Source organism: Lutjanus erythropterus, chromosome 14 (genome assembly GCF_056507025.1).
Source record: "Lutjanus erythropterus isolate fLutEry1 chromosome 14, fLutEry1.hap2, whole genome shotgun sequence".
Lineage (NCBI taxonomy): Eukaryota > Metazoa > Chordata > Actinopteri > Lutjaniformes > Lutjanidae > Lutjanus > Lutjanus erythropterus.
Genome location: NC_139330.1, coordinates 4954374 through 4979118, shown reverse-complemented (window position 1 = coordinate 4979118; position 24745 = coordinate 4954374). Strand labels below are relative to the sequence as shown.

At 40.2% G+C, this 24745-nt stretch overlaps 1 protein-coding gene across 1 annotated transcript; it reads left to right on the top strand.

The window, feature by feature from the left end:
- Positions 1-617: 617 nt before the first annotated feature.
- On the top strand, positions 618-23004 carry LOC146315096 (uncharacterized). Its single transcript, XM_084736085.1, has 27 exons — positions 618-911; positions 1868-1979; positions 3448-3571; positions 5274-5667; positions 5772-5849; positions 7041-7136; positions 7222-7275; positions 12002-12055; positions 12150-12203; positions 12285-12338; positions 12497-12550; positions 12638-12691; positions 12776-12829; positions 13473-13526; positions 13663-13707; positions 13809-13862; positions 15380-15433; positions 15517-15570; positions 15705-15776; positions 15862-15897; positions 17040-17084; positions 17173-17205; positions 17916-18062; positions 19234-19410; positions 20506-20596; positions 22161-22238; positions 22519-23004. Exons 2-27 carry the CDS (start codon positions 1901-1903, stop codon positions 22719-22721), a joined length of 2292 nt encoding a protein of 763 aa, XP_084592211.1. The 5' UTR covers positions 618-911; positions 1868-1900; the 3' UTR covers positions 22722-23004.
- The last annotated feature ends 1741 nt before the right edge of the window (positions 23005-24745 follow it).

The window sequence follows — 24745 nt, the reverse complement described above, 5'->3', positions numbered from 1 at the left end:
CCATCAGCCTCAGCTGCACTTTAAGTTTAGTGCTAATTATCAAATGTCAGTGTTTCTTCCTTTTTGGAAGAAAGAGTTCTTCAATGATTGTTGAAAGCGCAGCTGTTAGAAGAGAATCTCTCAATCTAAACACTGATAATTGTAACATAGATTGTTAAAGTCAAAGACGACACAATATACTATTTCCCTCATCTGTAGAGTATTTTTTCTTTACCTCCATATATTGAGGCAGTTGTCTTGTGTATTTGTGTTTCTCAGCAGTCTTTGGCCCTATAGTCTGACTGTTGGATGCAGTGATGTAGATTGAAGGTGTGGTCTGCTCTGGGTGGAATGTTTGCAGACCATCTTGTGTTTAGCTGCGACATACTGCATCTTTCTCTCACTGAGACTCTGGATGATAAAACACAGTCTTGAGTGAACAAAACCTGTGTGACTGCTTATTAAAGAAATTATAAACTAAATTTCTACAACTGTCCACAAATATTTTCCCCCCAAATATACTAATGGATATGTGAAGAGACAGAATAACTCTGCACAGTAAAATACACAAAACTTTGTCTAAGAGCTGCACTAAACCAAACTTTGTCAAATTTCTTCTACTTTCTCTTTTCATTGACATAAATGCTCTGGTATGTTCACCTACATTTCCTTCATGTGATGACTCAGTTTACTGGACTTGTACTGGAGGTGTAACTGACCTATGAGAGGAGACAGATCCCCTGGGGACCAAAGGTGGAGTGGAGCTCAGGGGTCAGGCTCGTCTGGGACCCACAGCTTCTGGTCTGAATGGTCCTCCTGTTCAGCTCAAAGACTGGCCCCGGGATGGCACTTTAGAGCGGGATATATCCTCACAGCAGGAACTGGAAAAGATCCATCTGCATGAGCACTGGGACTTTCTTTTTCAGGAATATGTGAGTAATTCTCTGAAACTTTTCTTAATTCTTTTTAAATATTTTATGAGGGTAGTGGGACATTGTTAATATATATTTATATATATCAAAATATAAATTGGAGTTGTCATTGATATCTGTTTGTGTATTTAACGAGTGGCAGTGTAGTTTGATCAGCTGTGTATGACTGTCCTCTAATTGGGTGAAACTTTTGCACACACAAATGAATGAATACAACTTTTCATATTACTTTACTAGGATGATAATCAGATCATGTAATATGATTATAAAACCTAAGTAGTCATATTGCATCAACAAAATTTGAACAGTTGATATTTTTTGATTTGATACTCCATTAGGTTAGGCCAGAAATGTAACATACTCTTTTTTTCTTTATTCTTAATCAGTGGGGCCACATCTTAGGATGCCAAGTGGCCCCATGTAATGTCTATTTCATGCAAAAAGAGCTTCAATATGCTTTCTGTTCTGTCTGTGGTAGGAGCAGTTTATTTTTTATGAATCATTCCAACTTTTCAGTGGCTGCATGATGGAAGCAGACGTTCCTGCTGTTTAATGTTGTATAAACTCTAAAGCATTTTAACTAAAATGCAGTTATTGTTAATTGTTAATAAGTTAATTTAGTTAACAAGTTAATAAGTCAGTTAACCTGAAAATAACAAATTTCAAAGAAAGATGAGTTGATGGGCCATTTGATATTTTATTCATTTTACCCGATAAATAACATTATTATCAATATTTGTTTATTAACTGGCCCCTGGTCTCCTGTCATTGTGCCAAACTGGACCCTCAACAAAGCAAGTTGAGTATTCCTGCTCTAAATCGTTAACATTTATGCATAGAAATGTATATATTTTTTTTAAACAAATCTGAGTAACTGATGTCTCTGTAAGTGCCAACTGTCCGTTCATATATTTAAATTTATCGAATTACTGATTTATTTAATTGTTGCACTACAGGCACTTATAGCCCCTGACTTCAAACATTTGAAAATGCCAGCCTACAAAGTCATGCTGGTGTTTGCAGCAGTCTTTACCATCCTGGGACTCACCCACTGCCAAAAGTTGCCAAGTAAGTTTTTTTTTCTACGCATTTGATGACAACAGCACATTTCCCATTTCATAAAAATAAGACTAACACTGAATTATCACCCACACAATCTCCTGGTTCTGTAGAGTTCTGTAGGGCTGGACTTGTTATACATCAGAGGTCTTAAATGAATGTGACTGAGTGTATTTCTGAAGGGTTGCATGTTGTAATTCACTCATATTCTACATTCCAAAAAGAACAGCTTGCTCATCTCGCCATTTTCATCAGGAGTATTAATGATCAATTCAAAGTGACAGAAGAGCTGTTGAGTTTGTGTCCAACGCACAGCTAATGTATATAAAAATGTATAGAAACTGAGGTGACATTTTTTTTGTTAATACTGATGAAAATATATTAGTAAAGTTAGTATAGTTAGTATATTTTCAGACATTCTGTGCTTTCCTACAGTTCTTGAATGATGAAATGATCCCCAGGCCAATTTGAGTTTGGGACCCCTGATATGTTGTACATGCTGCTGCTATTTTTCTCAGAGCAATTTTATTACAGGGATTTCTTATCTCAGTGAGCCACTTTCTGGTTAAAGTGAACTGATCATATAAAACATGATTGAGAATAATCATGTATTTCAAATTAATTATCTGCTCTGAATTTGCACTACCAGCCACAACCAGCAGATGTCAGTGTTTGTCAGATCATAGTCCAACATTTGCCTCACAGCAGTCAAACGATTGTATTTCCTGCTCTCAGTGACCATGTGGACACTAAGAGGTCAAAGAGGTCATCCTGGGGTTAAGCTTTGTACATGAACATCTGAAGCCCTGCAAATGAGTCTTTCTGTTACTATAAGTAAACCATTTTTTTTCTACCTATGGTGTCATGCCCACAGATAAATACTCAGATAAGTCTGTAAGAAGACTCAGTATTTGCAGTAGTGTATTTTTGGCCAATAGACTGTAATATGTGAAACATAATGTGTAATTAGACATGACTCTGCAGATTTTAGTCAGAGACAGCAGGTGTTTCACAGAAAAATCTCTGCATATTTACAGTGTCTTTACCAATAATAAGCAGGGTAACTTGTTAACATGTGACAGTAGCAGGTATCAGGTTTTTCATTGTTGTGGAGTAAATTTTTTTGTGTTATTTTCATCTGGAGTCCTAACATCTGTAATCAGGATCTTTCATTTACTCGTTTTGAGCTCACAGGAAACACCACAGCTTCACTGATCTCATTCAAACTGCAGGACAAAGCGTGCAGTGTTTAGAATTCAGTAGCCAAATCCAGCCATGAAATAAAATAAACATGTTAATGGGTTTAATAAATGACCTCATTGTACCTGTGAATTGATGGCATTATTAATGACAATGACTAATGCAGCCGTTTAAGAAATCAGTGACATCAGCGCTGACATCAGATTCAAAAGCAGTCCAGCACCTTTGATGCTGAACCTTGTGAGATCAAACTAAACTAAAGTGTTTGTGCTGTGAGGTTTTGATCTGCTGGAGGAGTTTCGTGTGCCCGAGTCGAGAGGAGTGAGGAGAGTGGACGGCTCTCAACCTGAGGCGGTGGCCTACAGAGTGAACCCCTCTATTCATCTGCGGAGGACCATGAGGTACAGTGCTACTCCGTCTCAGCTCAGTTAATTTCAATGAAGCTCATAAATGATCAACAAGTGATTGAATGCTACTTGAAAATCTTGTTTCTGATGATTTCCAGAGGTTAAAATTCTGACTTGGCTGTAGTGACATAGAAGTGTACTCCGACAGCTGTCCACGCACTGTGACATCACTGTTGGGTGTGATTACAGGTGCACACAAGCACTTCTGACTACACCCATCAGTAATACTGCAGGTGAAACAGGCTTAAAACCTTCAACCAGAGTGTAGCTCAACACTGCTCTTCAGCCTGGTGTATCTCTTCAAATGGTCACTAAAGGCTGCAAAGCAGTGAAGTTAAAGAAATGGAGGTCTGCAAAAATAAGATTTTTAGGAGTGTTATGTTTTATGATGTTCCTATTTGTGAGCTTTGAAGGTCCAGTGTGTAAGATTAAGGGGGATCTATTAGCAGAATATGTGAGGAAGGGAATATGATATCCATAAGAATATTTTCATCAGTGTAAATTTGCCAGAGGAAGAATAGAATAGTAAGAATGATTGTTTTTCATTACCTCACATGTTGATTCCAGTGATCACGGCTGTGTCACGTTCTGGCTGTGATGTGGAGGCTGGAGCGGAGCATTCTAGCAAAATGCTTGTGTTTACACCAGCAGCACCACAGTGCATTTCAGAGGCAGATCTCTAGGTTGAGCTAGGCAGGAAGTCGGGCACAGGAACACCATAGAGCATCCAGTCAGTTTTCAAAATAAAACACCCGGTACAGGCTCCTGATAAAAATAAAAACAGACATAAAAAGAAACAATTTAACCACGTAGCCGACTTGCTCCTGGTAGAACCACAAAAATCATGGAAAAATGATCAAATCAATAAAGTCTGAGCAAGTCAACAAAGTCAGACAGCTTCTGCTTTGGAGATGCTGCTGGTAGGGTTTGAACCTGTATGGAGGACGGAACAAAACTGTGTCACAGACGGGACATCATACCTTTGACCAGTGAATCAAGGCACTACTACTAGACTAAACAAACCAAACACCAGCTCTAGAGAGCGCATTTCCCATTTTTTCGTTAGTTTTGCAGCCACCATTTTTCCTTCATGGTTGGAAGAGGATGGTGAGGTGAGTATAATTCAATTGATTTCAATCTACAATCACTGCTAGATGCCACTAAATCCTACACACTGGTATTATTTCTGAGGTAAGGTCGACGGGGCACACTGGAGGGGGAGGGACTTTGTCTCTATTTGGCTCAAAGCTCTGCTGTGCCTCACAGAGCTGCAAGCATCACTGTAGATGTTTGTCTTGTTTTTCTTTGAATTCTTAATCCCTGACAATTAGTGCAGCACTGCCTTTTGATTTGTGCTTTGTTCATCTCAAAGAAGAACTGTTGTCTGGTAAGCATCTGAAAAGAGATGTTACAAAAGGTTACAAAGAAATGTGTCATACGCTAATGTGGAATTAAAGCATAATATTTAAGAAGTTTTCTTTCTGCTTGTTGGTATTCATGGCCTTATGTTCCTACAAAATCCCTCAACTGACCAATGACCAGGAGAAGGTTGACTGAGGTACTGAGTTTGCTCAACTGTTACTAGAGAACAGACTGAAAAGGGGTGGGACTTAGGGAGGGTGAACTCTTGTTTTGTGAAGAAAGTTGCCCCTCTGTGATGTAATCCAGCTCTCTAAACCTCACTCTCATGCCACAGTGATGTGTACCCAGACGGACTTCCCTCCGACTACTCTGTCATCGCAACATTTAAGGTGACCAAAGACACCGCCAAGAAATCCTGGGACCTGTGGCAGGTCAGCGACCCCGAGGGACGAGAGCAAGTGGGCCTGCGTTTCCAGGGCGATACGCGCTCTTTGGACTTCTTCTACACCAGCCCCCGTGGCAGCCAGATGCTGAGGACCTTCCATGGCGTGGAGAAGCTGTTTGACGGAGAGTGGCACAAACTGGCGCTAAGCGTGAAGGGCAGCCAGGTGAAGCTGCTGATCGACTGCGAAGAGGTCAGCGTGGAGTCCATCGATGAGCCGAGGCCAGTCATCCAGCGAGGGTTCACCTCCATCGTCAAGAGGGCTGCAGGAGATCGCTCTGTGTCTGTGCGTTGACAGACTGGATTTCTTTTTATCAGAAGTAATATTCTGACTTCCTTTAATATGGGAGAGAACTTCTATTTCTCACATTATCTCGTGTCTCTCTCCAGGTGGACCTCCAGCAGATGGACGTGTCATGTGACCCAGAGCAGGCTTATTCAGAGGGCTGCTGTGAGCTCTCAGGCGTGGTGAGTCAGCTCCCATTCAACACGGTGTCACTCAGGACTGGGCAATATATCGAATATTATATGAATATTGTGATATCAGATTAGATATCGTCTTAGATTTTGGATAATATTTTTTTATAATCAAGGATTCAACATAATTCATTATCACACAGGGTTGTATATATAATAACAAAAAACAAAATTGGAGTTGTACTTCCATTAAACACACAAAATAAAACATGCAGACAATAATTAACTTCAGAATGGAATAGGGTGAAAATAGAAAACAAAATATATCCATACATGTATAAAACACCAAGGAAATAATTCTGTGGTTCATTTTTGGAATTCACAAAGGTCTGGGAGACTTTGTCCATCAGCTGTGCTTGTGTTTGAGCAGAAAGCATCATCGAGGTAAAAATACAGTCCTCCTCTCCTCGTCCTGTCGGAGTATTTCATGTTGTGTGCTGCCAGGTCGCAGTGTGATCCGCACCTCAGGTGCAACAGCCTGATCCACGATGTTGTGGAGGAGGTTTCTCTGTGTGGGCACAACAGTCTGTGGTTTCCTGTCACATTTCATCCGCTTCATTTTCCCGATCAGACATTATCAAGGAGCGGCCTTAAGTTCCGCTCTCTTCCGCTCGTTCTGGCGTGGTGTCCGTGGCGGTGCTTCCAGCTGATCTGGCTGCATGTTCAAAAGATGTTAACTGTATTTGTTGATTTTTTCAGGGTCTGCTGTCATATGATACAGCATACATGTCTTTTCCTGGTTTTAAATACTGAATTACAGTAAAGTGATGTTACTTTCTGAGCTTAATAGACTGTTCTGGTTGTTTACCCACTTATTCATTATATCCACCTTGCTGATGATTATTTATCAAAAATCTCACTGTATTAATTCAATATTTTGTGAAAGCACCAATAGTCATTCCTACAATATTGTTGCAATATCGATAGAGGTATTTGGAAAAAATATTGTGATATCTGATTTTGTCCATATTGCCCAGCCCGACTACAAGATGATATGTTTGCAATATTTAGTTTATGGTATGTTGCTTCAGAGAATGTGTTTATTGAGATATATACTGCATATGACAGAATAGCCTAAATGTTTGATTTATAAGCCATACTGTCCAGCCCTAGTTTCACTCCCTCTGTTAATGATGTGTGAATAGTTTTACATCTGTCGTCTCACCTTTCTGTCCATGGCAGTGTGGAGGGTATGCAGAGATCGGTCTAACAGCTGGAAGAGCAGCTTGCAAATGTTTGCATGGACAACCCGGTGTTCAGGGATCTTCAGGGCCAAAGGTGAGCGTACCTGTACAGAGGAAATTAGAACATACAGATAGGACAAGTTGAAGCTGTGTTGACATAAGTTTCTATTCCTCTGCAGGGTCACAGAGGTCTGCCAGGAGAACCAGGGGACCCAGGAAGACAAGGAAACTGGGTAAATAAGTGTCTCTCTCAGTCATGTGACTATCAGACCTTATACAGCAATTCCAAAAATGTTGGGGCGTTGTGTAAAAGGTAAATAAAAGCAGAATGAAATGATTTGCTAAAACATTTTGACTTGTCTTCAACTAAATTAGCACAAAGACAAGATATTTAATGTTCAAACTGATAAACTGTGTTGTTTTTTTGTAAATATGCACTCAACAAGTCGCAAAAAAAGTTGGGACAGAGGCAACAAAAGACTGGGCTGTTGTGTTCTCTAGGTTTGAGAGGAAAAGGACCATCCAGACTGTTACCAGCACTAACTCCAAAAGCCAGGGTATGTCAGTGCCCATGGCATCATGGGTAACTGTCACATCTGTGAAGGCCCCATTGATGCTGAATGGTACATACAGGTTTTGGAGCAACACATGCTGCCATCCAGACGACTTATTTTTCAGAGGCACCCCTACTTATTTCAGCGAGACAATGCCGAGACACACTGTGCTCGTGTTCCCACAGCGTGGCTTCATAGTAAAAGAGTTCAGGTACTAGACTGACCTGTCTGAAGTCCAGACCCGTCTCCCATTGAAAATGTGCGGTGCATTATGAAGCACAAAATAGGAGAACAGAGTCCCCGTAAGAATGAGAGTGAGAATGAGAAAGAATTTCACTTTGAAAACTTCAGCAATTAGTGTCCTTAGTTCCCAGACACTTACTGAGTGTCACTTACTGACACTGTCTGAAGTTTTTTGGAACGTGTCGCAGGCATCAAATTCAGAATGAGTGTATATTTACAAAAAACAATAAAGTTTAAACATCAAATATCTTCTCCTTGAACTGTACAAGTCAAAAATGATTTGCAAATCACTGAATTCTGCTTTTATTTCCATTTTACACAACATCCCAACTATTTTGGAATTGGGGTTGTATTACACTGGATGGTTTTTACAAGGTGTATTCCTACTATTAGCAGCATCCTCTTCTTCTTGCAGCACCATAAAGAGTTAAACTGAAGTGTAGTTAAGTGACATTGTAAAACTCTCATTCGTGAGACAGCAGTGAAGCTGTGGAAAATGGCAACAGAAGTACAACTGAGACACGACAGGATGGAAACAGATCTGGAAGCAGAAGCGCTCAGCGATAGTAAACATAGGGGCTCCTTCCATACTCTGAAAACTCGTGTCCGCTTTGCAAAAGATTTAGGAGGAAGCCAAGATAAACACGAACCAATACGGATGTGACAATAAATTTGTTTTTGTCGTTCTGAAATAGCCATTTGCATCTTAAAACACAGGCCCTGCTGGTTTAGGATACAGGATTTAACTCAAACTGGCAGATGATCACAAGGTTTCTAATGGTTTTGCTTTTCCATTTGGAAGAAACTGAGCCAAATGTAATGAATCCCACACACACAGGAAAACCGAGCAGTTGAGCAATAACTGTGCCCTCCAAGTGTCTGGTAATGAGTGGCATTACTGTGTGAAAATTCTCTGATGCTTTGTTACTGAAATGTTTTTCTTTTTATGGATACGTCGAATGGAGTCAGTGTAGGAGGATTGAATTGTGAAACAGAGGAAAGATTTGAGAAAAGTATGATGAACAAAGTATTCTGTTGCAGGAGCCAGTTACATACGCATCAGTGAATGAACAAATACACTCACATTTGTATCCTTTAGGGAGCCGCAGACGTGATTATTTCCACTTTAAATTTATGACTTGTTAATCTCTTTGATGCTTAGCAGTCAGTTATGTTGGAGCAGATCTGAGAGTCTTTTAAAACAGTCCAGAGAACATGTGTTTAAAGAAGAAAATTTTCTTTTATACATGTGTGATGGTTTGGCATTTAACATGCCCTTTGCACTCAAGGAAATCCCCCATACTGCCTTAGCAAACACATGTACGCCTGCAGGCCCACGTACAGTCAGAGCACATTTCCAGAGCTGTACATGCTACATATTGATGTCCTGAAATGCAGCTGTAGCTCATCTGGAGTAAACATCTGTCTTGTGTAACTCGTTAGAGTTTTGACCTCCTGCCAGCTTGTGAATCACAGAGCCCAAACATGTTTATCGCGTCCCCCGCTGGCATCCAAGGAGGGCATTTCCTGGCACAGATATATGAACTGTCCCTCTCAGGTGGTGGGTGGTCTCTTACTCATCAGAGCTATACCGCCTTAAAAATGCTGTAAAGTTCACAGTCATGCCTCTCGCCACACCGCCGGCCATCTCCGAGGTTAACCTCCTCCGGCCAGCTGACTCTGCTTAACAACAGCGTTAGGTGTGATGGTCAAATAAACTGACAACGCAAAGGCGTCCCGGCTTTGTTGAATCTGTTTGTTGACTCAGTGAAATACAACCAACTGGAAAACACTTTTCCTTCTACTACTGAGGAAGTCAGCATCTGTGCAAACAATACCGCTCAGTTTTGTTGTATTTATGATTAATGTTTCCTAAATCCTGCTGAATATGCTTGTATATATTTTCCACTAATGTGACATTTATGGCATTTGACATTTTAAACTTAATTATATTCCTTTTATCAGATGATTTTTACAGCTCATGTTAAAGGAACTGTTTGACAGTTTGGAAATACACTCCCTCGCTTTTTTTTTCCAGAGTAAAATTAGACAATCAATCAATCTTACTGTCATGTCTATGTGTTAATATGCAGCCACAGCCAGGAGATGATTAGCTTAGCATAACAACTGGAAGCAGGTTGAAACCGGTAGCCTTTGTCAAAAGTTCAAAAACACCTATCAGCACCTCTAAAGCTCACAAAACTGCACTTAACCCACAACTGTCGATTTTACACTCTGCTTTTTTATATATTAAACAAAACAAGCTACATGAGTTAATTAGGGAGCTTTAGACCTGGTGGTCAGCAGTTTTTTTGTCCCCCCTAAAGCTTTAAACTCTGAACCTGTACAGTCTAGTCTGACATCACATGGTAGTGTTTGACTGGGAGATAAAATGGTAGGAATAGTAATGGGACGGTGCTTTGTGACTTATCAAAGTGACACGAAAAAAAAAATTCTGAAAAAACGGGGTAAGGTTTCAAAAGCTTTTTAGTTACTGTTAAACTGTCTTTAGTAAACCGAGTCTTTTAAGTAGAGAATTCACTTTGAGGAGAAAAGATGAGGTCTAAGGTAGTGATTAAGAACATCTCTGTTTGTGAATTAAAAAAACTTTGCAGTGAAATCAAGCGCCATTTTTTCTAAAATGCTTCTGGGTTCCCATAGTAACTCCACGCTTATTGTCACCACACCATGAATTGTGGGTGATTCCCTCATACAAAGCCTGCAGAAATGCAGAAGTGTGCATAAAGGGCTCAAAAAGTCTGTCAAAGAGTCCTCATGGACTTGAGGATTTGACAAAGTCTGTGAAGGGGGACTTTGGGACGGAGCAACAAGAGAAATATGCTCACTGTGTTTTCAGTGACCAAAATCAAATCTCACTAACTTTGATTGTGTGGCCGTTAAACATGAAGAGAGCTCAGTAAGATCTCATTTCTTCACTTCATACAAGTTTACAGAGTTTTGTGCTGGACTACTTCTTGCCCACGCACAGTGAGTTCCTGCAGTCCCATCATCACTGTTGCAAACTGTTTTTTTAATGTCACACTTTTACGAATAAAATGTAAAATGTTAACATGAGCTTTAAAGGGTCTGGTAAACAAATTTTGTTTGCTTTGAACGAGATCAGGCTACCTGTTTCCTCCTGCTTCCAGTCTTCCAGCTTGAGCTTCATATTTACCATACAAACATTAGAGTTCATCTGATCTGAGAAAAGAATCACAAGTCAGTTTTTTTGGTATTGTAAGACAAATTACTTTGTTATATTGAGTTAATAAGATAATCAATCTGTTATCACAATGAAAATGTGAGATCAAGGAGCACACAATATTGATCCACACATCAGACTGTACTTAAATAAAGATCTAACACAGACAGGAATTGCATTTTGTCTTTCTCTTAGAGAGAACATTCAGATCAGTGCTCGTCATTCGAGGAGACTAGTGAGTGCACTTCAGTGATCGTTTTCTTGATACAAATTATCTTGTTATCTTAAGATAATGAGATAAATTTACTAATTATCATGAAAAAAACAGGCTTGGTCACCTTGGAAAAAAAAACTGTTAAAGTCATGACTTAACGTAAGGTGAATAAAACTTAAAAAAACCCTTACCTCGACCATGTCACGTCAGGTAGATTTTTTTCTGCAACAATGGCTCCCATGATCCCATTACTACTGCTTCAAATGTCATCAAACTACATCTTTTGTTATTATTTTAATATGGGAGAGACCCCTGTACATATTCTATATTTAATTTGTGAACTTCAGCTTTAAATAAATATTGTAAACATGACCATTCTTGGCTTCCCAAACTTCTGTAGCTGCTGTAACATTTGAGTTTCCCCGGTATGAGATCAATAAAGTTTACCTTATCTGATCTCATCATTCATCTCAACATTCTTTTAAAAACATCTCTCCTTTAATCGTCTTGTTGTTATAATGACTGCAGCAAAATCAACAACTACTTTCTGAGGAACCAACTGCGGTCACGTCTAAACAGTTTCTCTGTCTATCAAACTTTAATCTCCCAGAAGTCATTAGTGACTTTCTCTCAGTGGAAACAGTTGCTAACGTTCACATTTTACGCTCCATTTCTCGAACCATTCACAAACAAATAGCTGCAGTGCAACTAGTGGTGCTTGAGATTAAGTCACACTTGTCTTGCAGGGGATCAGGGGAAACACGGGAGACTATGGCAACATTGGCGAGACGGGCCCAAAGGTAAGAGCTGCCATAATATGCCCCTATCAGAGTTACACTTTGGCTTGGCTCGTTCTCAAAACCCATTAATGAAACCTCACACACACGTCCTCAGGGTGAAGAGGGAATCAAAGGCGAGAAAGGAATGAGAGGACTCTGGGGCCAAGTGGTAATTTATCACACTCAGACTTATCATTTTCTCCAGCATGAGATGTTACCAATCTTAATTAATGAGATGCTGTGTTAACAGGGAGACCGAGGTCCTAAAGGCCTGAAAGGATTAAAAGGGGCAGCAGGCTTCAAGGTAAACTCTTCAGACTTTAATAGAATCTGTTTAATTAGGAAATAGGCGGGCAGCTAATGAAGTTAAAAAGTTTTCATTAGATTTCTGTGCAGCTTGTCGTTAAAGTGGTATAATTTTATAGATGATCCAGGTTTAATGTCGGCATTTTGTAATTAAAGGGAGTTCGTGGACCTCCTGGAGAAATTGGAGAGACTGGGAACCCAGGAGAAGTTGTGAGTTAACCTTTCAAATGCAGTGGTAAGCCCTTTTGCAAGTCATTATCTAATTACTGTATCACTTACATTTTGGCCTCCTTGAAGGGCACTAAAGGCGAGCAAGGATATGAAGGGATTCCCGGGTTTCAAGGAGTTAAGGTATTCATATTTCCTCCTTTCCTTGTCTTCTTCTTCTTTTTTTTAATCTATCATGATTTAATTCCATTATGCTTTTATTTTTAGGGAGAAAAGGGGACCACCGGTGCAGAGGGGCGTGAGGGGCCCCAAGGAAAGCAGGTGGGTTGTTGTAGGAGTCCCTGTTCCATAATCCATAATAAGACGCTCTTAATTCTTTGTCCGTTTACCTTCAAAACCCCTTCATGTGAGCGTGGAGAGGCAGTAAATCATTTTTAATGTGGTAAAACACTGGAGTAGAGCTATGTTTTTGGCTTATGTGCCGTCTCCATAAACAACATCAGTTCATGCGGCTGGATTTTGGCTGAGATCTGAAGGAACGGAACTATATCAACATAAGCTGGTGAGTCACTGAAAGAGGAGCCTCGACCGCAATGATAACCTACTCTATTGTATATGGAGGAAAGATCCCTACTTCATCAGGCGGACTCAGGCTGTCTGAGGGGCAGGGGGAAAAATAAAAATGGCACCACTGTACCACAATTTGATGCATTAATGGTGAAACAGTTACACTTCCTGGTTTAGACTAGTACAGCGACAGTGCAGACTATATGACGCTACATCTTTAAGAGCATCTCAAAGGGCATTTTTTCATGTTTAATCCACTGGAATGGCACCCTAGAGGGCACTTTTTCACATTTTGCCCGATGGAAGGCAACCGAGAGGACACTTTTGAGCATTTTTGTGGTGCTTACTGAATGAAATCTGCTGCACATTTAAAATCTTAACTCATGTTGCTTGACAGGGTATCATCGGAGATCCTGGAGAGAGGGGAACTCCTGGCGAGAAGGGACAGCCTGTATGTATCACAAATTAATCACTATGACATGAAAATTATTTGTCCTTTTTGTCTGATTTGTGTACGAACATCAAAAATATTTCTAAACGCGTTATTCTGAATTGTGATTTATGTTTTTTTTTGGTCTGTGAACTAGGGGATCACAGGACCTGTGGGTAGAGGTGGCACCATCGGGCAGAAGGTGATTCCCAGCTGATACACTCAACACCTCACCCCTGAATGCTCACTTGCACTCCTGATATAATTTGTCTGTTTTATAATAACGGTAGCGTTTCCCTACAGGGCATAATTGGAGATCCCGGCTTACCAGGCAGAGATGGTGATCCAGGAATAGAGGTATTATATTCTGCTGATAATGATATCTTAATGATGATTTTTTTCTGCTGTCAACAAGTTTAAGTTTAGGATATTTTACACAACTTTATGATTTATATGTCTCCTCCATATTACATAATGCTTCAGAGATATGGGGCTATAAAGAATATAAAATAGCAAACTTCATTCGGAATAGAGCTGCACACTGTTTTTTTTAGGCGTTCATAAGTTTTCTCCTATTTTGGCTGTTCAGGGTGGATGGCTGGATTCCTGGTTCAATAAGGAAAAAATATGAAATGATAAGGCTGTGGAATTGTTTGCTTAAAGCCAGAGGCAAATATTTCATGCCATGGTTGGTGAGGACAATAAACATGTCCCATTCTGTTTTCAAGTTTCATTGTGACAGACACAGTGTCCCCATAAGCAAAGTAAAAGCTATGAGTTTGTGGCATATGATGCATAAGGAGCCGTAGAGATGCTGTGCTGCTGCCTGAGGAGCGCTGACTAAGATTACAGCATGGAAATAAATGACAGATTACAATACTGACTCACATTAACCAACGCTGACTACATAATAGCAGACAAAAGTGTTTATATTTAAATTTTTTTATCAAAATTATTGCTATTGCAATTCAGTGCTCCCTGGATACTGGACGTGTCTCTACCATCCCTACCCAATTCTACACCCTTACTTAAAGTTACTACAGTGTTCATATTTTGATGATTTTGGAGGCCCCTTTGGGCAAAAGTTAGTGTTTTTACCATAACAACCATAAAATCTAACATCAAAAATACAATCATCTAAATAAAAATCACCTCCTGCTTCATTTTAACTGGCTAACATACTACTCACTGTAACTAAGTCTGTGAAAATGTGAACACAGGCTTGATCATGGAGTTTCACAGAGAAAACTACCCACTGGCAGCCATTAAGAACAACTATATAGAACTACGAAATCTTCTCTCTGATGATCTCGTTAACTTAGGTTAACATAGGTCATATACAGACATCAGTATTAAACTGAGAGTTTCATATTCAGTGAAAAACTCCTTGTAAGTCAATAAGACTTTTTTTTTATTTTGAGTAAATCACACAGTTTTCCACGGGCTAGATTCATAATGTATTCAAATCAAGCTAAATTATGTTACAGCAAACTTAACAAGGAGTAAAAGGTATTTATTAGCACAGCTAAGAACAGGAATCCTTCCTCAGAACCTTGAAGTTTGCAGATTTAAAAACATCCAGGAGGATGACAGGTTGTGGAAGTATGTGACATGATTACATGAAATGGATCAGGTGTTTCAGCTTAATGTTAATAAAATGGCTACCTTTGATTCTAAAGCTTGAAAAAATGTCAAATTGGGTCATTTGTTTGTTAGAACATGTCATTTATGTTGCTATACTGGATTCTGGTCTGTTTTTCTAAATAACAGTGTTGTTGTAAGCCTGTCTGGGCTGGGCACGTTATTTGTACATGACACAATAATAAAAATCAAATCAATCACGTATTATTATAAGGATTATGTATTCCTCACAGGCTTATCAAGGACCACAAGGTCTCAGTGGAAAACTTGGACGAAGTGGAGCAAAAGTAAGTCGCTGATATTGTTTGCTTTGGTAAATAAATGTGTAATTGAGTTGTTTTTGGCAGATTAATTTGTTGTGATTTTACAGGGAGAGAAAGGCACCCTCGGGCCAGCAGGAGAAATGGGTCCCCAAGGCCGAACTGTAAGTCACTTTTTCAGTCACTGAAGACAAGCACATAATACATTCTGTACGTAAAGTAGTTTGCCATCTTAAAGGAAGACGACAAAGAATAAAGCCGTCCCTTAGGTCGGTTTAATAAATGTTTTATTCTCGAGGGCCCAAGAGGTTACAAGGGTTCTGCAGGGAAGCCAGGAAGACCCGGATTTATCGGCCCACCGGGACCCACTGTGAGTCCTCCAGATGAATTCTCTAAACTCTTCCAAACACTAGTTCATTTTCTTCAAGCCATTAAAGCATGTCAACTCTTCACAGGGACACGTGGGTGTGCCTGGAAAACCAGGGTCCAAGGTAATACATCCTCATCCATTACATATTAGACATAAAAAATGATGATTTAATGCCAAAACTAGCCATTCAAGAAATATTTATGATATACTGCTCCATGGGCCGAATGCAGTCATACGATTCAAGATCTGTAGTTGTTTTGTTACCCAACTAGCTTTTACACAGTCATTTTGAACTTTTATTTTGAGGTCACAGTCAGCGGTGTAGTGGGGTCTTTATTTATTATATTTTAGTTTTTGGAAGGAGCAAATGCCAAAGAATCCTCAAGCAAAGGAAAAAACGTCCTGCGACATGTCATCTTACTCCTGCATATTTAATTCACCCAAAAATGGGCCAAGTAGTTTTTGCATGTCGTCACAGTTCAGAGTGAGGATCATTATGAAATTAACATAAGTCACCAAAAATGGGCAGATATTGCAATCAAGACTGGCCCACATTATTATCTCACCTTATGGTCCATGAGCTGGTTTGCAACAGATAATGTCATCCAAAGAGTGCCACTATTGTAACATGGAGATTATTTGTCAAGAGCCACTTCATTCCAAGAATGGCAAAGCAAAGGCATTACCTGCTCTACCCGGATCCCAGTTGGCTCAGCCTGATATTTTTACATTCACTCCTCATGCCTGAACCTAACCAAGCCAACCAACAAAGGCAACAGACACCAGCCAATCAGATGCAGAACAAGAACTTCACCATCTTAGGGGAAAAAAACTGACAGATGCTATTTGCAGCCAGGTTGGAATAGCCTATGTGGCTATTTACACCCAGGTGTATATAGACTTGTACAGCGGACAGAAACACCCAGGTGTCCATGGCCAACAGTGCTATTTGCATCCAGGCACATGGCAGATACAGACCATGATCTTTCCCTAAACCTAACCAAGTACCTTTGTTGCATAGACCTAACCAAACTGCGACTGAAAATAATAATAAAAGCAGTATAATACAGTTGGTGCTGATTAAGTGCAGGTAATAAAAAAGAATCAAAAATGAAAAAGGAGCATGCTGCACACCACATGATGTATGGAAAGCCCTTTTTTCATTTTAAATTAAATTTGATCTTATTTGGACATCAGGCACAGGCACAGGCAAAGGCACACACAGACTCTAAACACTGTTTATTTTTCATTTGTCTCGATCAGGGCGACACGGGAATCCAGGGAATCCAAGGAGTTAAAGGAGCACAGGTCCCGCCTTTACTATTTCATCCTCTCTGCTCGTCATTACATCCTCTTCATCTTTGTTTTTCTTAACATGACTTTGTTTTTTTTAAAGGGTGAAAAAGGAGTCAAGGGCCCAAAGGGAAAGGTGAGCTGTGACTCACTGATTCTTTTATTAAATGATGCTATCACTCACAGCTACTTAGGCTAAATGAACTGAAAAATTGTTTTGACTTAAAAACTTTAAATGGCAGATAGGGAGCAAGATTAAATACACAGGCCATGACTCACCGTCAGTCCAATCCTCTGATTTAATTACAAGATAACACCCTAATTTCTCAGCTGTGTGTGTGAGCTGGGTCACTGGAAAGAGCGGTCTTCAAGTGTGTGTTTCTTAATACTCCTATATTCCAGCCAGACTGTAAACACTGTTGAAAAATGCTATATTCATCGCATTCTCTGTTTGCAAACTGAATCGTCCGAAATATTTAACATCAATCCATCAAATTGCATTCCAAACATATTTAGAGCAGCTGTAGATGAGATAAAGGCAGTAACACCCACAGTTACACCAGAATGAATTTTGCACATTTCCCAGAAACTTACATGAAAAATGATAAAGGTTTGTTTATGCATTTGTCTGTTATACTTAAATTGCAACTTTTCTGTACTCACACATTTTAGTTTTTGTTACTTGCTTATTTAAATATCTGTATGACTGCTTATTATTATTTTTATTCATGTTTATTATTATTTATAATCCATATAGTCTGTGTTCATGTAACACTGACTTGTCATTGTTCTCTGACGGCTCTGTCCTGAGTGCAGTCCTGCTCATGTTGTTAACCTGCTCTGTAGGTGGGAGACAGGGGCGAGCTGGGTCCTCAGGGAGGACGGGGGAAGCGCGGCCCAGCAGGCCCACCTGGACGCTCGGGCCCTGTTGGAGTAAAAGGGGTTCGAGGTGAAGGAGGACCAGATGGATTTCAGGGGCCCCCAGGTCCCCGAGTAAGTAAAATACAAGCCTCTGAAATAATAATGATGAAAAGCTCTTCAGGCTCTACAACAACTGGCACTTCATCTACACTGTAAAAATAAACTATTTGTTTTAACCTAAAAAAGTTGACTCGATTTGAAAAGACAAATTGCCGTAAGTTTGTAACGATTCAAAACAAATAAACTTTTGTAGTCGAATAGACCTGACACCGATTCAGTTATACTTAAGTGAACATGTTCAGAAAGCTTAAGATATTAAGATGACAAAGACACAAAATTGATTTTTACAATTTCTTATTTCAGGGAGTCAGTTCTTCATTTTAGACAAAGACCAAAAACTAATTCATTTTAAGTGCAAGGGGGAAGGGGCTGAATTCGAGCTAAAGTCCTGTTCCGGGCCTGAACACTGTTTTTGTTTGCCCCTTTTATGTTAAATAGAGTTCAAATTAATGCCAAATGAGTAACTGTCTGTTTATGAGTGTATGAACATTACACTGACAGACAACTGGTGGATATAAACAGCTGATCAACTTAGAGTGGAGGACTCGTCCTCGCTTGTTATCGTCAAGTTCCAATGTTGTGCTCGTCTTGCACTCCTGCAGTGTTCCTGCAGCCTGCCTGAGCTTCCTTGAGTCTGGAGAGGAGGTGGCGGAGGAAAACAACTCGCTTCAACAAAAGATTGTATATTAAAGAGGATTTCAACCTCTTTAATATACAGTCAATGGCTCCAACTTGCTGTTTGGACTGCAGTATTCATTTATGTGTGTACTGCTTCATATTGCTCCTTTGATGAGAAAAGATGAGTTGATTCCACTAAATTCCAGTATGATATTTTACAGTGTATCTGTGAATGATGGCACAGAAACAGCAGAGTCATCATTTGCACTGGTGGTTACGCTGACTGGCACACACACAGTGTTTGCTAACAACTTTAGTGTCATGAACACATTTAAACAGCTTCACATTAGCCTGCAGTTAGCAGTGACTCACAGCAAGGGTTTCATTTAGTGTGGCTATAAATCCATAATGAGCCTCAGGAAATAATGTTGGCTTTATTTGTTGATTGCATTTCCTCTGAGAGGCAGCCACTGCTTCAGCCTGAACTGTCCTGTAATATTCCACATTACATGTCCCAAAGTTGGGTCCCGTCCAGTGATGGATGTGGTAATGATTTGTTACACAGGGCCCGACGCTCCCTGCTCAACACGTGATCGAGGTCTGCCAGAAAGTGGTCCTGGAGCAGATGTCTACCTTTGCCAACTCAGTGAAGAGGACGTGCGCTGCAGTTTGTCCTCTCTATGGGGACGTGCCTATGGGTGCCCCTGGTCCACCAGGACAGAAAGGACCCCCCGGACCTGCTGTGAGTTTTATAGTTTGGGTGTTCAAACTATAGTTTGGGGACTTCATTTTGTTAAAAAATTGTTGGTTTAGGTGTCACCTCTTGTAGAAATTAAAGCTACTGCAAGGAACTTTTCTATTTTGTTTATTTTGGAGTCCCTGGGCACAAAAGCAGTCATGTTTCCAACCCCACAACCACAAAATATAACATCAACAATTGATTTATTTGGATAAAAATCTCCCCCTGCTTTTTTTAACTGTAACTTTGCCTGGGAAAAAGTAAACACAGGCTTGTTTCATTTGACTTCAAGGAGAATCTGACCAGCCACTAAGAATAACTGTATAGAAACACCAGGTCATCTTGCTGATGGTCTCATTTGCTGATATCGTTCACAGAGGCATGAGTATTAAATTGAGACTGTTTCAGAACCAGTTGAAAACTCCTTGTAGTAGCTTTAAGCTGAGACACACTGCCAGAGCGCGGTACGTTCTCCATACATTGTTCGTTTTTGTCTCCCTGCCTGAGCAAAATGCAAACACATTGCGAGGGTCTGGACCGGACTAAGAGAGCCGAAGTATTTGGCAGAAAAGCTTGGAATGAAAACATTACGATTTTCCACGTCTCCATGAGGACAAATAAGGAGTCACAGACTAGACACTTGGTCTGTGTTGAATGGTTTTTGGAGAGTATCATGGCTGTCCTTGGATTAGAAAGCCTTTTCCACATTATTATACAGTGTAGAGCCGATTCATGTTCCACAACTTCTTTAATCACAACGGCTCTCAGGCTGATAAATGCTCTTGAAACCATGACTATATAAAAATATTCCACTATATTAGATTATGGCCAGTAAGCCTCATGTTGTGGTGTTTAATGCCAAACCAAGAACAGTGATGTGCTGGTACTGTACAATGTTTTCACAGCAGTATCGAATGATTGGTCAAATAAATCTTTCCTGTTTTTGTGCACAGAGCAGGTCAGAGGTGAACGGAGCTTTGGTTCATGATTTGACCTAAGACAAAAAAAAACAAAAAAAAACAAAAAAAACATTGCAAGGTTTGTCCTGAAAACACACATAAGATTAATGATGTATTTTCCTATTGATGATGTTGTCAGGGTGACCCCGGTAATGATGGTGCTGAAGGAGAAGTGGGCCCGCCGGGATTCTATGGAGAAGCTGGAGAACCGGGACGCCAAGGAGAAACAGGTGTGAAAAACAAACCCGACGATTTATGAATATCCTGAACACCAAAACTATAATTCACCCAGGCTTGTTTTAGGAAGAAATAGTGGTGGAAAAAGAATTCAGATATTTTGCTTAAATTTTCCTGAATTGAGAGTTTTGGCCACTCGAGGCCGAGACAACGAGCTGTTAATACATCACTGACATGTACCAGACACACATGACCTTATGAGGTGAGCATGTCAGCAAACAGTTGCTTATTATCACATCCAGCAGATATGTAGCTACATTACTATTCATCTGCAGTAATGTATCTTTAAAACTGATGAGAAAGTGCAGGGTCGGGTGATAATCATCTGTGGGTTCATCGCTAAGAAGTCATTTGATCTCTTGTGAACATAACACTGACTGAAGCAGCTTAAGGAAGCAAGATGTCAAGACTCCATTACAAGTAAAAGTCCTGGTTTGAAAATCCCACTTAAAGGGGCATTTTCACACATCATGCTCAGTTCTTACTTCCTCACTTACTACATGATGAGTACTACTGAAAATATCTGTGTCAGCTCCGAGAAGAATAACTCTGGTGATGATATAGCAACGTCATCAGGGGCTATATCAGCCTCTGTTTGGATGTTACAAGTTTTAAAGGGAAAATTTGTCACTTTTCATGTACATGTCTCAACAGCGTTGATGGTAAATGTAGTTGATTGAAGCAATAAATCCCTCAGTTTTTGCTATATTGATCAAGAAAGCTGAGTTCTCCTGCTTGCAGAGCTGTGCGGGCAGTGCCTACATGTACCACGATGCATTGTGCATGCGCTTCTGACTGTCATGCCCATGCTGCAGCGAGTCACCACCCTAGCCTATAGCTATTACTGTCTTGACAAAGCGTAGTGTTAGGAGACAAAAATACTTGAATGTCCCCCAGCTACCCAGGGCAGGAGACTAGAGATCCAAGCTGAAACAACCTTTAGTTCTTCCTTAACACCAATGACATCATTGTGACATCACTGGATGCAAGAAGCTAACTATAGCTTTGAAATAAAGTAAAGTAAAAAATACAATATTTCCCTCTCCAGTGTTAAAATGAACATATTACTTGTCCAAAAAAATCCAGTACAATAGACAGGAAAAAAGTACCGTATTTCATTGAATGTACTTCAATTTTTTCCACCACAGGAAAAAAAAACCCACACTGGATCACCTTTCATCATGAACCGCACTGTATGAAACTGCTGAATCTAATACTGTACAGCACTGTAAAACTTGTAGGCTAACATGTATATTCGCGGCTCTAATTTATGGTCAGAGGCCTGAGCATGATGTCACACTCATGCCACATTCCCGTGCCAGGCCAATGAAACTGAAGAATATTTACAAGGTGTTTAAAACATTTATTTAACAGTGATCTCAGTAACACATATGGTCTTTAATCAACATGAACGGTGTGTTCCTGAGTGTTTCACTCCTGAGGGAATAGCATTTCAGCCTGTCTGCTGTCAGTCCTGCTCACAGACCAGTGTGTGTGTGTGTGTGTGTGTGTGTGTGTGTGTGTGTGTGTGTGTGTGTGTGTGTGTCTGGCTTGCAGGTGACAGTGGAGAGCAAGGTGATAAAGGGGCCAAGGGTTACGGCCTGCCTGGCTTCACTGGAGACCAAGGACCAAAGGGTAAAGTCTTGATGTTGTTTGATGATTTGGTTAAAATGAAGCAGTAATCAATGTTCACATCTGGGTCTGTGCATCATTTTCCAAACTATATTCAGCCGAGTCAGTGCTTCACTTCCCAGGGAGAGGAGATGTGTTACTGTAGTAAGAGCGTGTTATTTGCCAGAAAAAGAAATTATTTTTCTCTGTAAATGCTGTGTTCGTGGAATCTGTGAAAACAGTCTCAACTCAGCACCAGACTGAGCGGCCTGAAGACTAAACAACATTTTTGCCTCCATCGCAGGTCAGCGTGGACGTCCCGGCAGAGCCTTTAACGGCCAGCCGGGGAAGCAGGGTGAGAGGGGACACACAGGCCGACCTGGACTCAGGGGCCACCCAGGTCTCAGAGGACCTCCAGGTGTCTGTGTCACCTCTGGGTGCGCTCAGCTGAATGCCACCAATGGGACACCTCAGCCAGCACCGCGGAGACTGAGGAATCGCCCGTAGAGGGAAAAAAAAACAGTGAAATGAATATTGAACTTAGAGGAGGGAATAATGGTGTTTTTGTTAATATGTGTTTGTTCAAATAAATTGGTATTTTCATGTAAATATGCATCTCAACTGAACTCTACAAGGTTACCGAACACGACACCTCTGTGATTTGAAGGAGTGGTAACAAATTATATTTGTAAAAAAAGGCCGTCTTCATTTGATAGTTTTATTTAAACTGATTTCACAAGCCTGAGTTGTCTTTAAACGTCTGTTCTTTATAATAAAAATCCAAAAATGACCCTGATGTTTTGTTAAACTATTGTGTGAAAGCAGGTTCATGATCTCAGCTGTGTTTGAGAGCCAGTGTCAGCACTCACCAGGTAACCAAGCACAAACCAAAACCAGGCCTTTCATTACAGAATCAGTTTCATCTACAGTTTATCTGGACAAATTAGCAACTGTTACCGAGTAAAAGATCCCACGGTTTTCCCATTCATCCTGCTGATACTTCACATCTGTATCCACTTTCATCTCCTTAAAGGTTCAGTTTGTTTGGTTCAGAAGCTTATAAACACTTATTTTTGTTGGGCAACTGGTGGTAGTTCATCCCACCGTGTTAAGCAACAAGAGGCACCTTTACGCAAGACAAAGTCAATGGAGAGCCATGAAATGGCGGGGCTTAAATGTACTCTGTCTGTTGTTGTTACCATGACAATGGTCACTTGATTATGATGACAAGGGTCACCTGATTATTGTTACCACAATGATGAAGGTTAGGCGTGAAGGTGACATTTACACGTCAAAATACACAAAGATAAGAGCAAAAAACTCCACTGGGACCCTGAACAGTTCAGGACAGTCCCAAGTTACGGTACATGCAGTTGTCCCGATTCCTGTCAAAAATTAACTGGTATAGTAATAGATAATATCCACAAAAAAAAAAAATGGAAATGCTTTGTTATTAAAAATGTCCTGTTCATCCCTGTGCAATATGTATTATTGTAGTGTTTTCATTATTCCAATATCTATTGCACTTATGAGGCTTTCTTAAATAATGGATTGTTGATGTCTTTTGATCAGTTTAAATCAGAGTGCAGCCACCACTGCAGGAGGAATATGTGATAAAATCTCCTCACAACAAGTTCTGTGAATTATCTTGTCCAACCAGGTCAGGATTTTTGGAAAGAGACACTGTTTTTTAATTTGTCAGATGTATTTTTTTTGGCACTTTGAGCACCACAATTTGATTGCCATTTAATCTCATTATATTGGAGAGACGGCAGACATCTCTACAGCCGATATCTCCAGAACTCTGCAACTCACACCAAATCTATCTAGATGGATAAATAGCACTTCAGACCAGGAAAACAATGTGTTTTTGATTTTAGGGTGAACTGTCCCTTTAAAGACAATCTTAGCTGCTTAAAAGATATGCAAAATGACTGTAAGACACCTGTCACCTGTGCCAGCACACTGCTTCATATCATCCTCAGCATCTGCAACTGATTTTCATAACATTAATAACAAATGACGTTACTCTAAATGATTTGATTTTAATCTTTCTGACATGAAACATCCACCCCAGCTCCCTGTCCCGAATTTTCCCCCTGTTTTCTGGTCATCCCAGTGCACTTGTGTCCTACAACAGCATCAGATAGTCTGTCTTTAAGCCTTTCTATCATGTCATCATCACAAGGCTTGAATTATCTGCATTTCTGCAGGTGGAAGGTTTGGAAATCCTGTATCTGTAATCCAGAATGATTTGTGGTAACAGTTTAAGTGCTTGCAAATCTTAATCATGTTTGATTGGACTGCAGAGACTATGCCTGAGTTTATCTGTCAACAGAAAACTTAATAACCTACAACCTGTGCTTAGTCTTTTTTTAGCAGTTGTTGTAGTGATGAGAACAAACAGTGACACAAACAGCAACGTTTCCCACATGGTGGCTCCACAGATTCTGTTGTAGCTCTGTTGCTTCACAGCAACACAGAGTCAGTTTGATTCCTGGCCTGTGTGGACTTTCCAGCTGAAAAACCTG

What these genes read in the sequence shown, in the direction of transcription:
- LOC146315096 (XM_084736085.1), top strand. Translation starts at nt 1,901, where the DNA reads ATGCCAGCCTACAAAGTCATGCTGGTGTTTGCAGCAGTCTTTACCATC. An exon ending in TTGGCGAGACGGGCCCAAAG is followed by an intron (nt 12,056 to 12,149) that starts GTAAGAGCTGCC and finishes ACACGTCCTCAG; the next exon opens with GGTGAAGAGGGAATCAAAGG. An exon ending in TCGGCCCACCGGGACCCACT is followed by an intron (nt 15,777 to 15,861) that starts GTGAGTCCTCCA and finishes AACTCTTCACAG; the next exon opens with GGACACGTGGGTGTGCCTGG.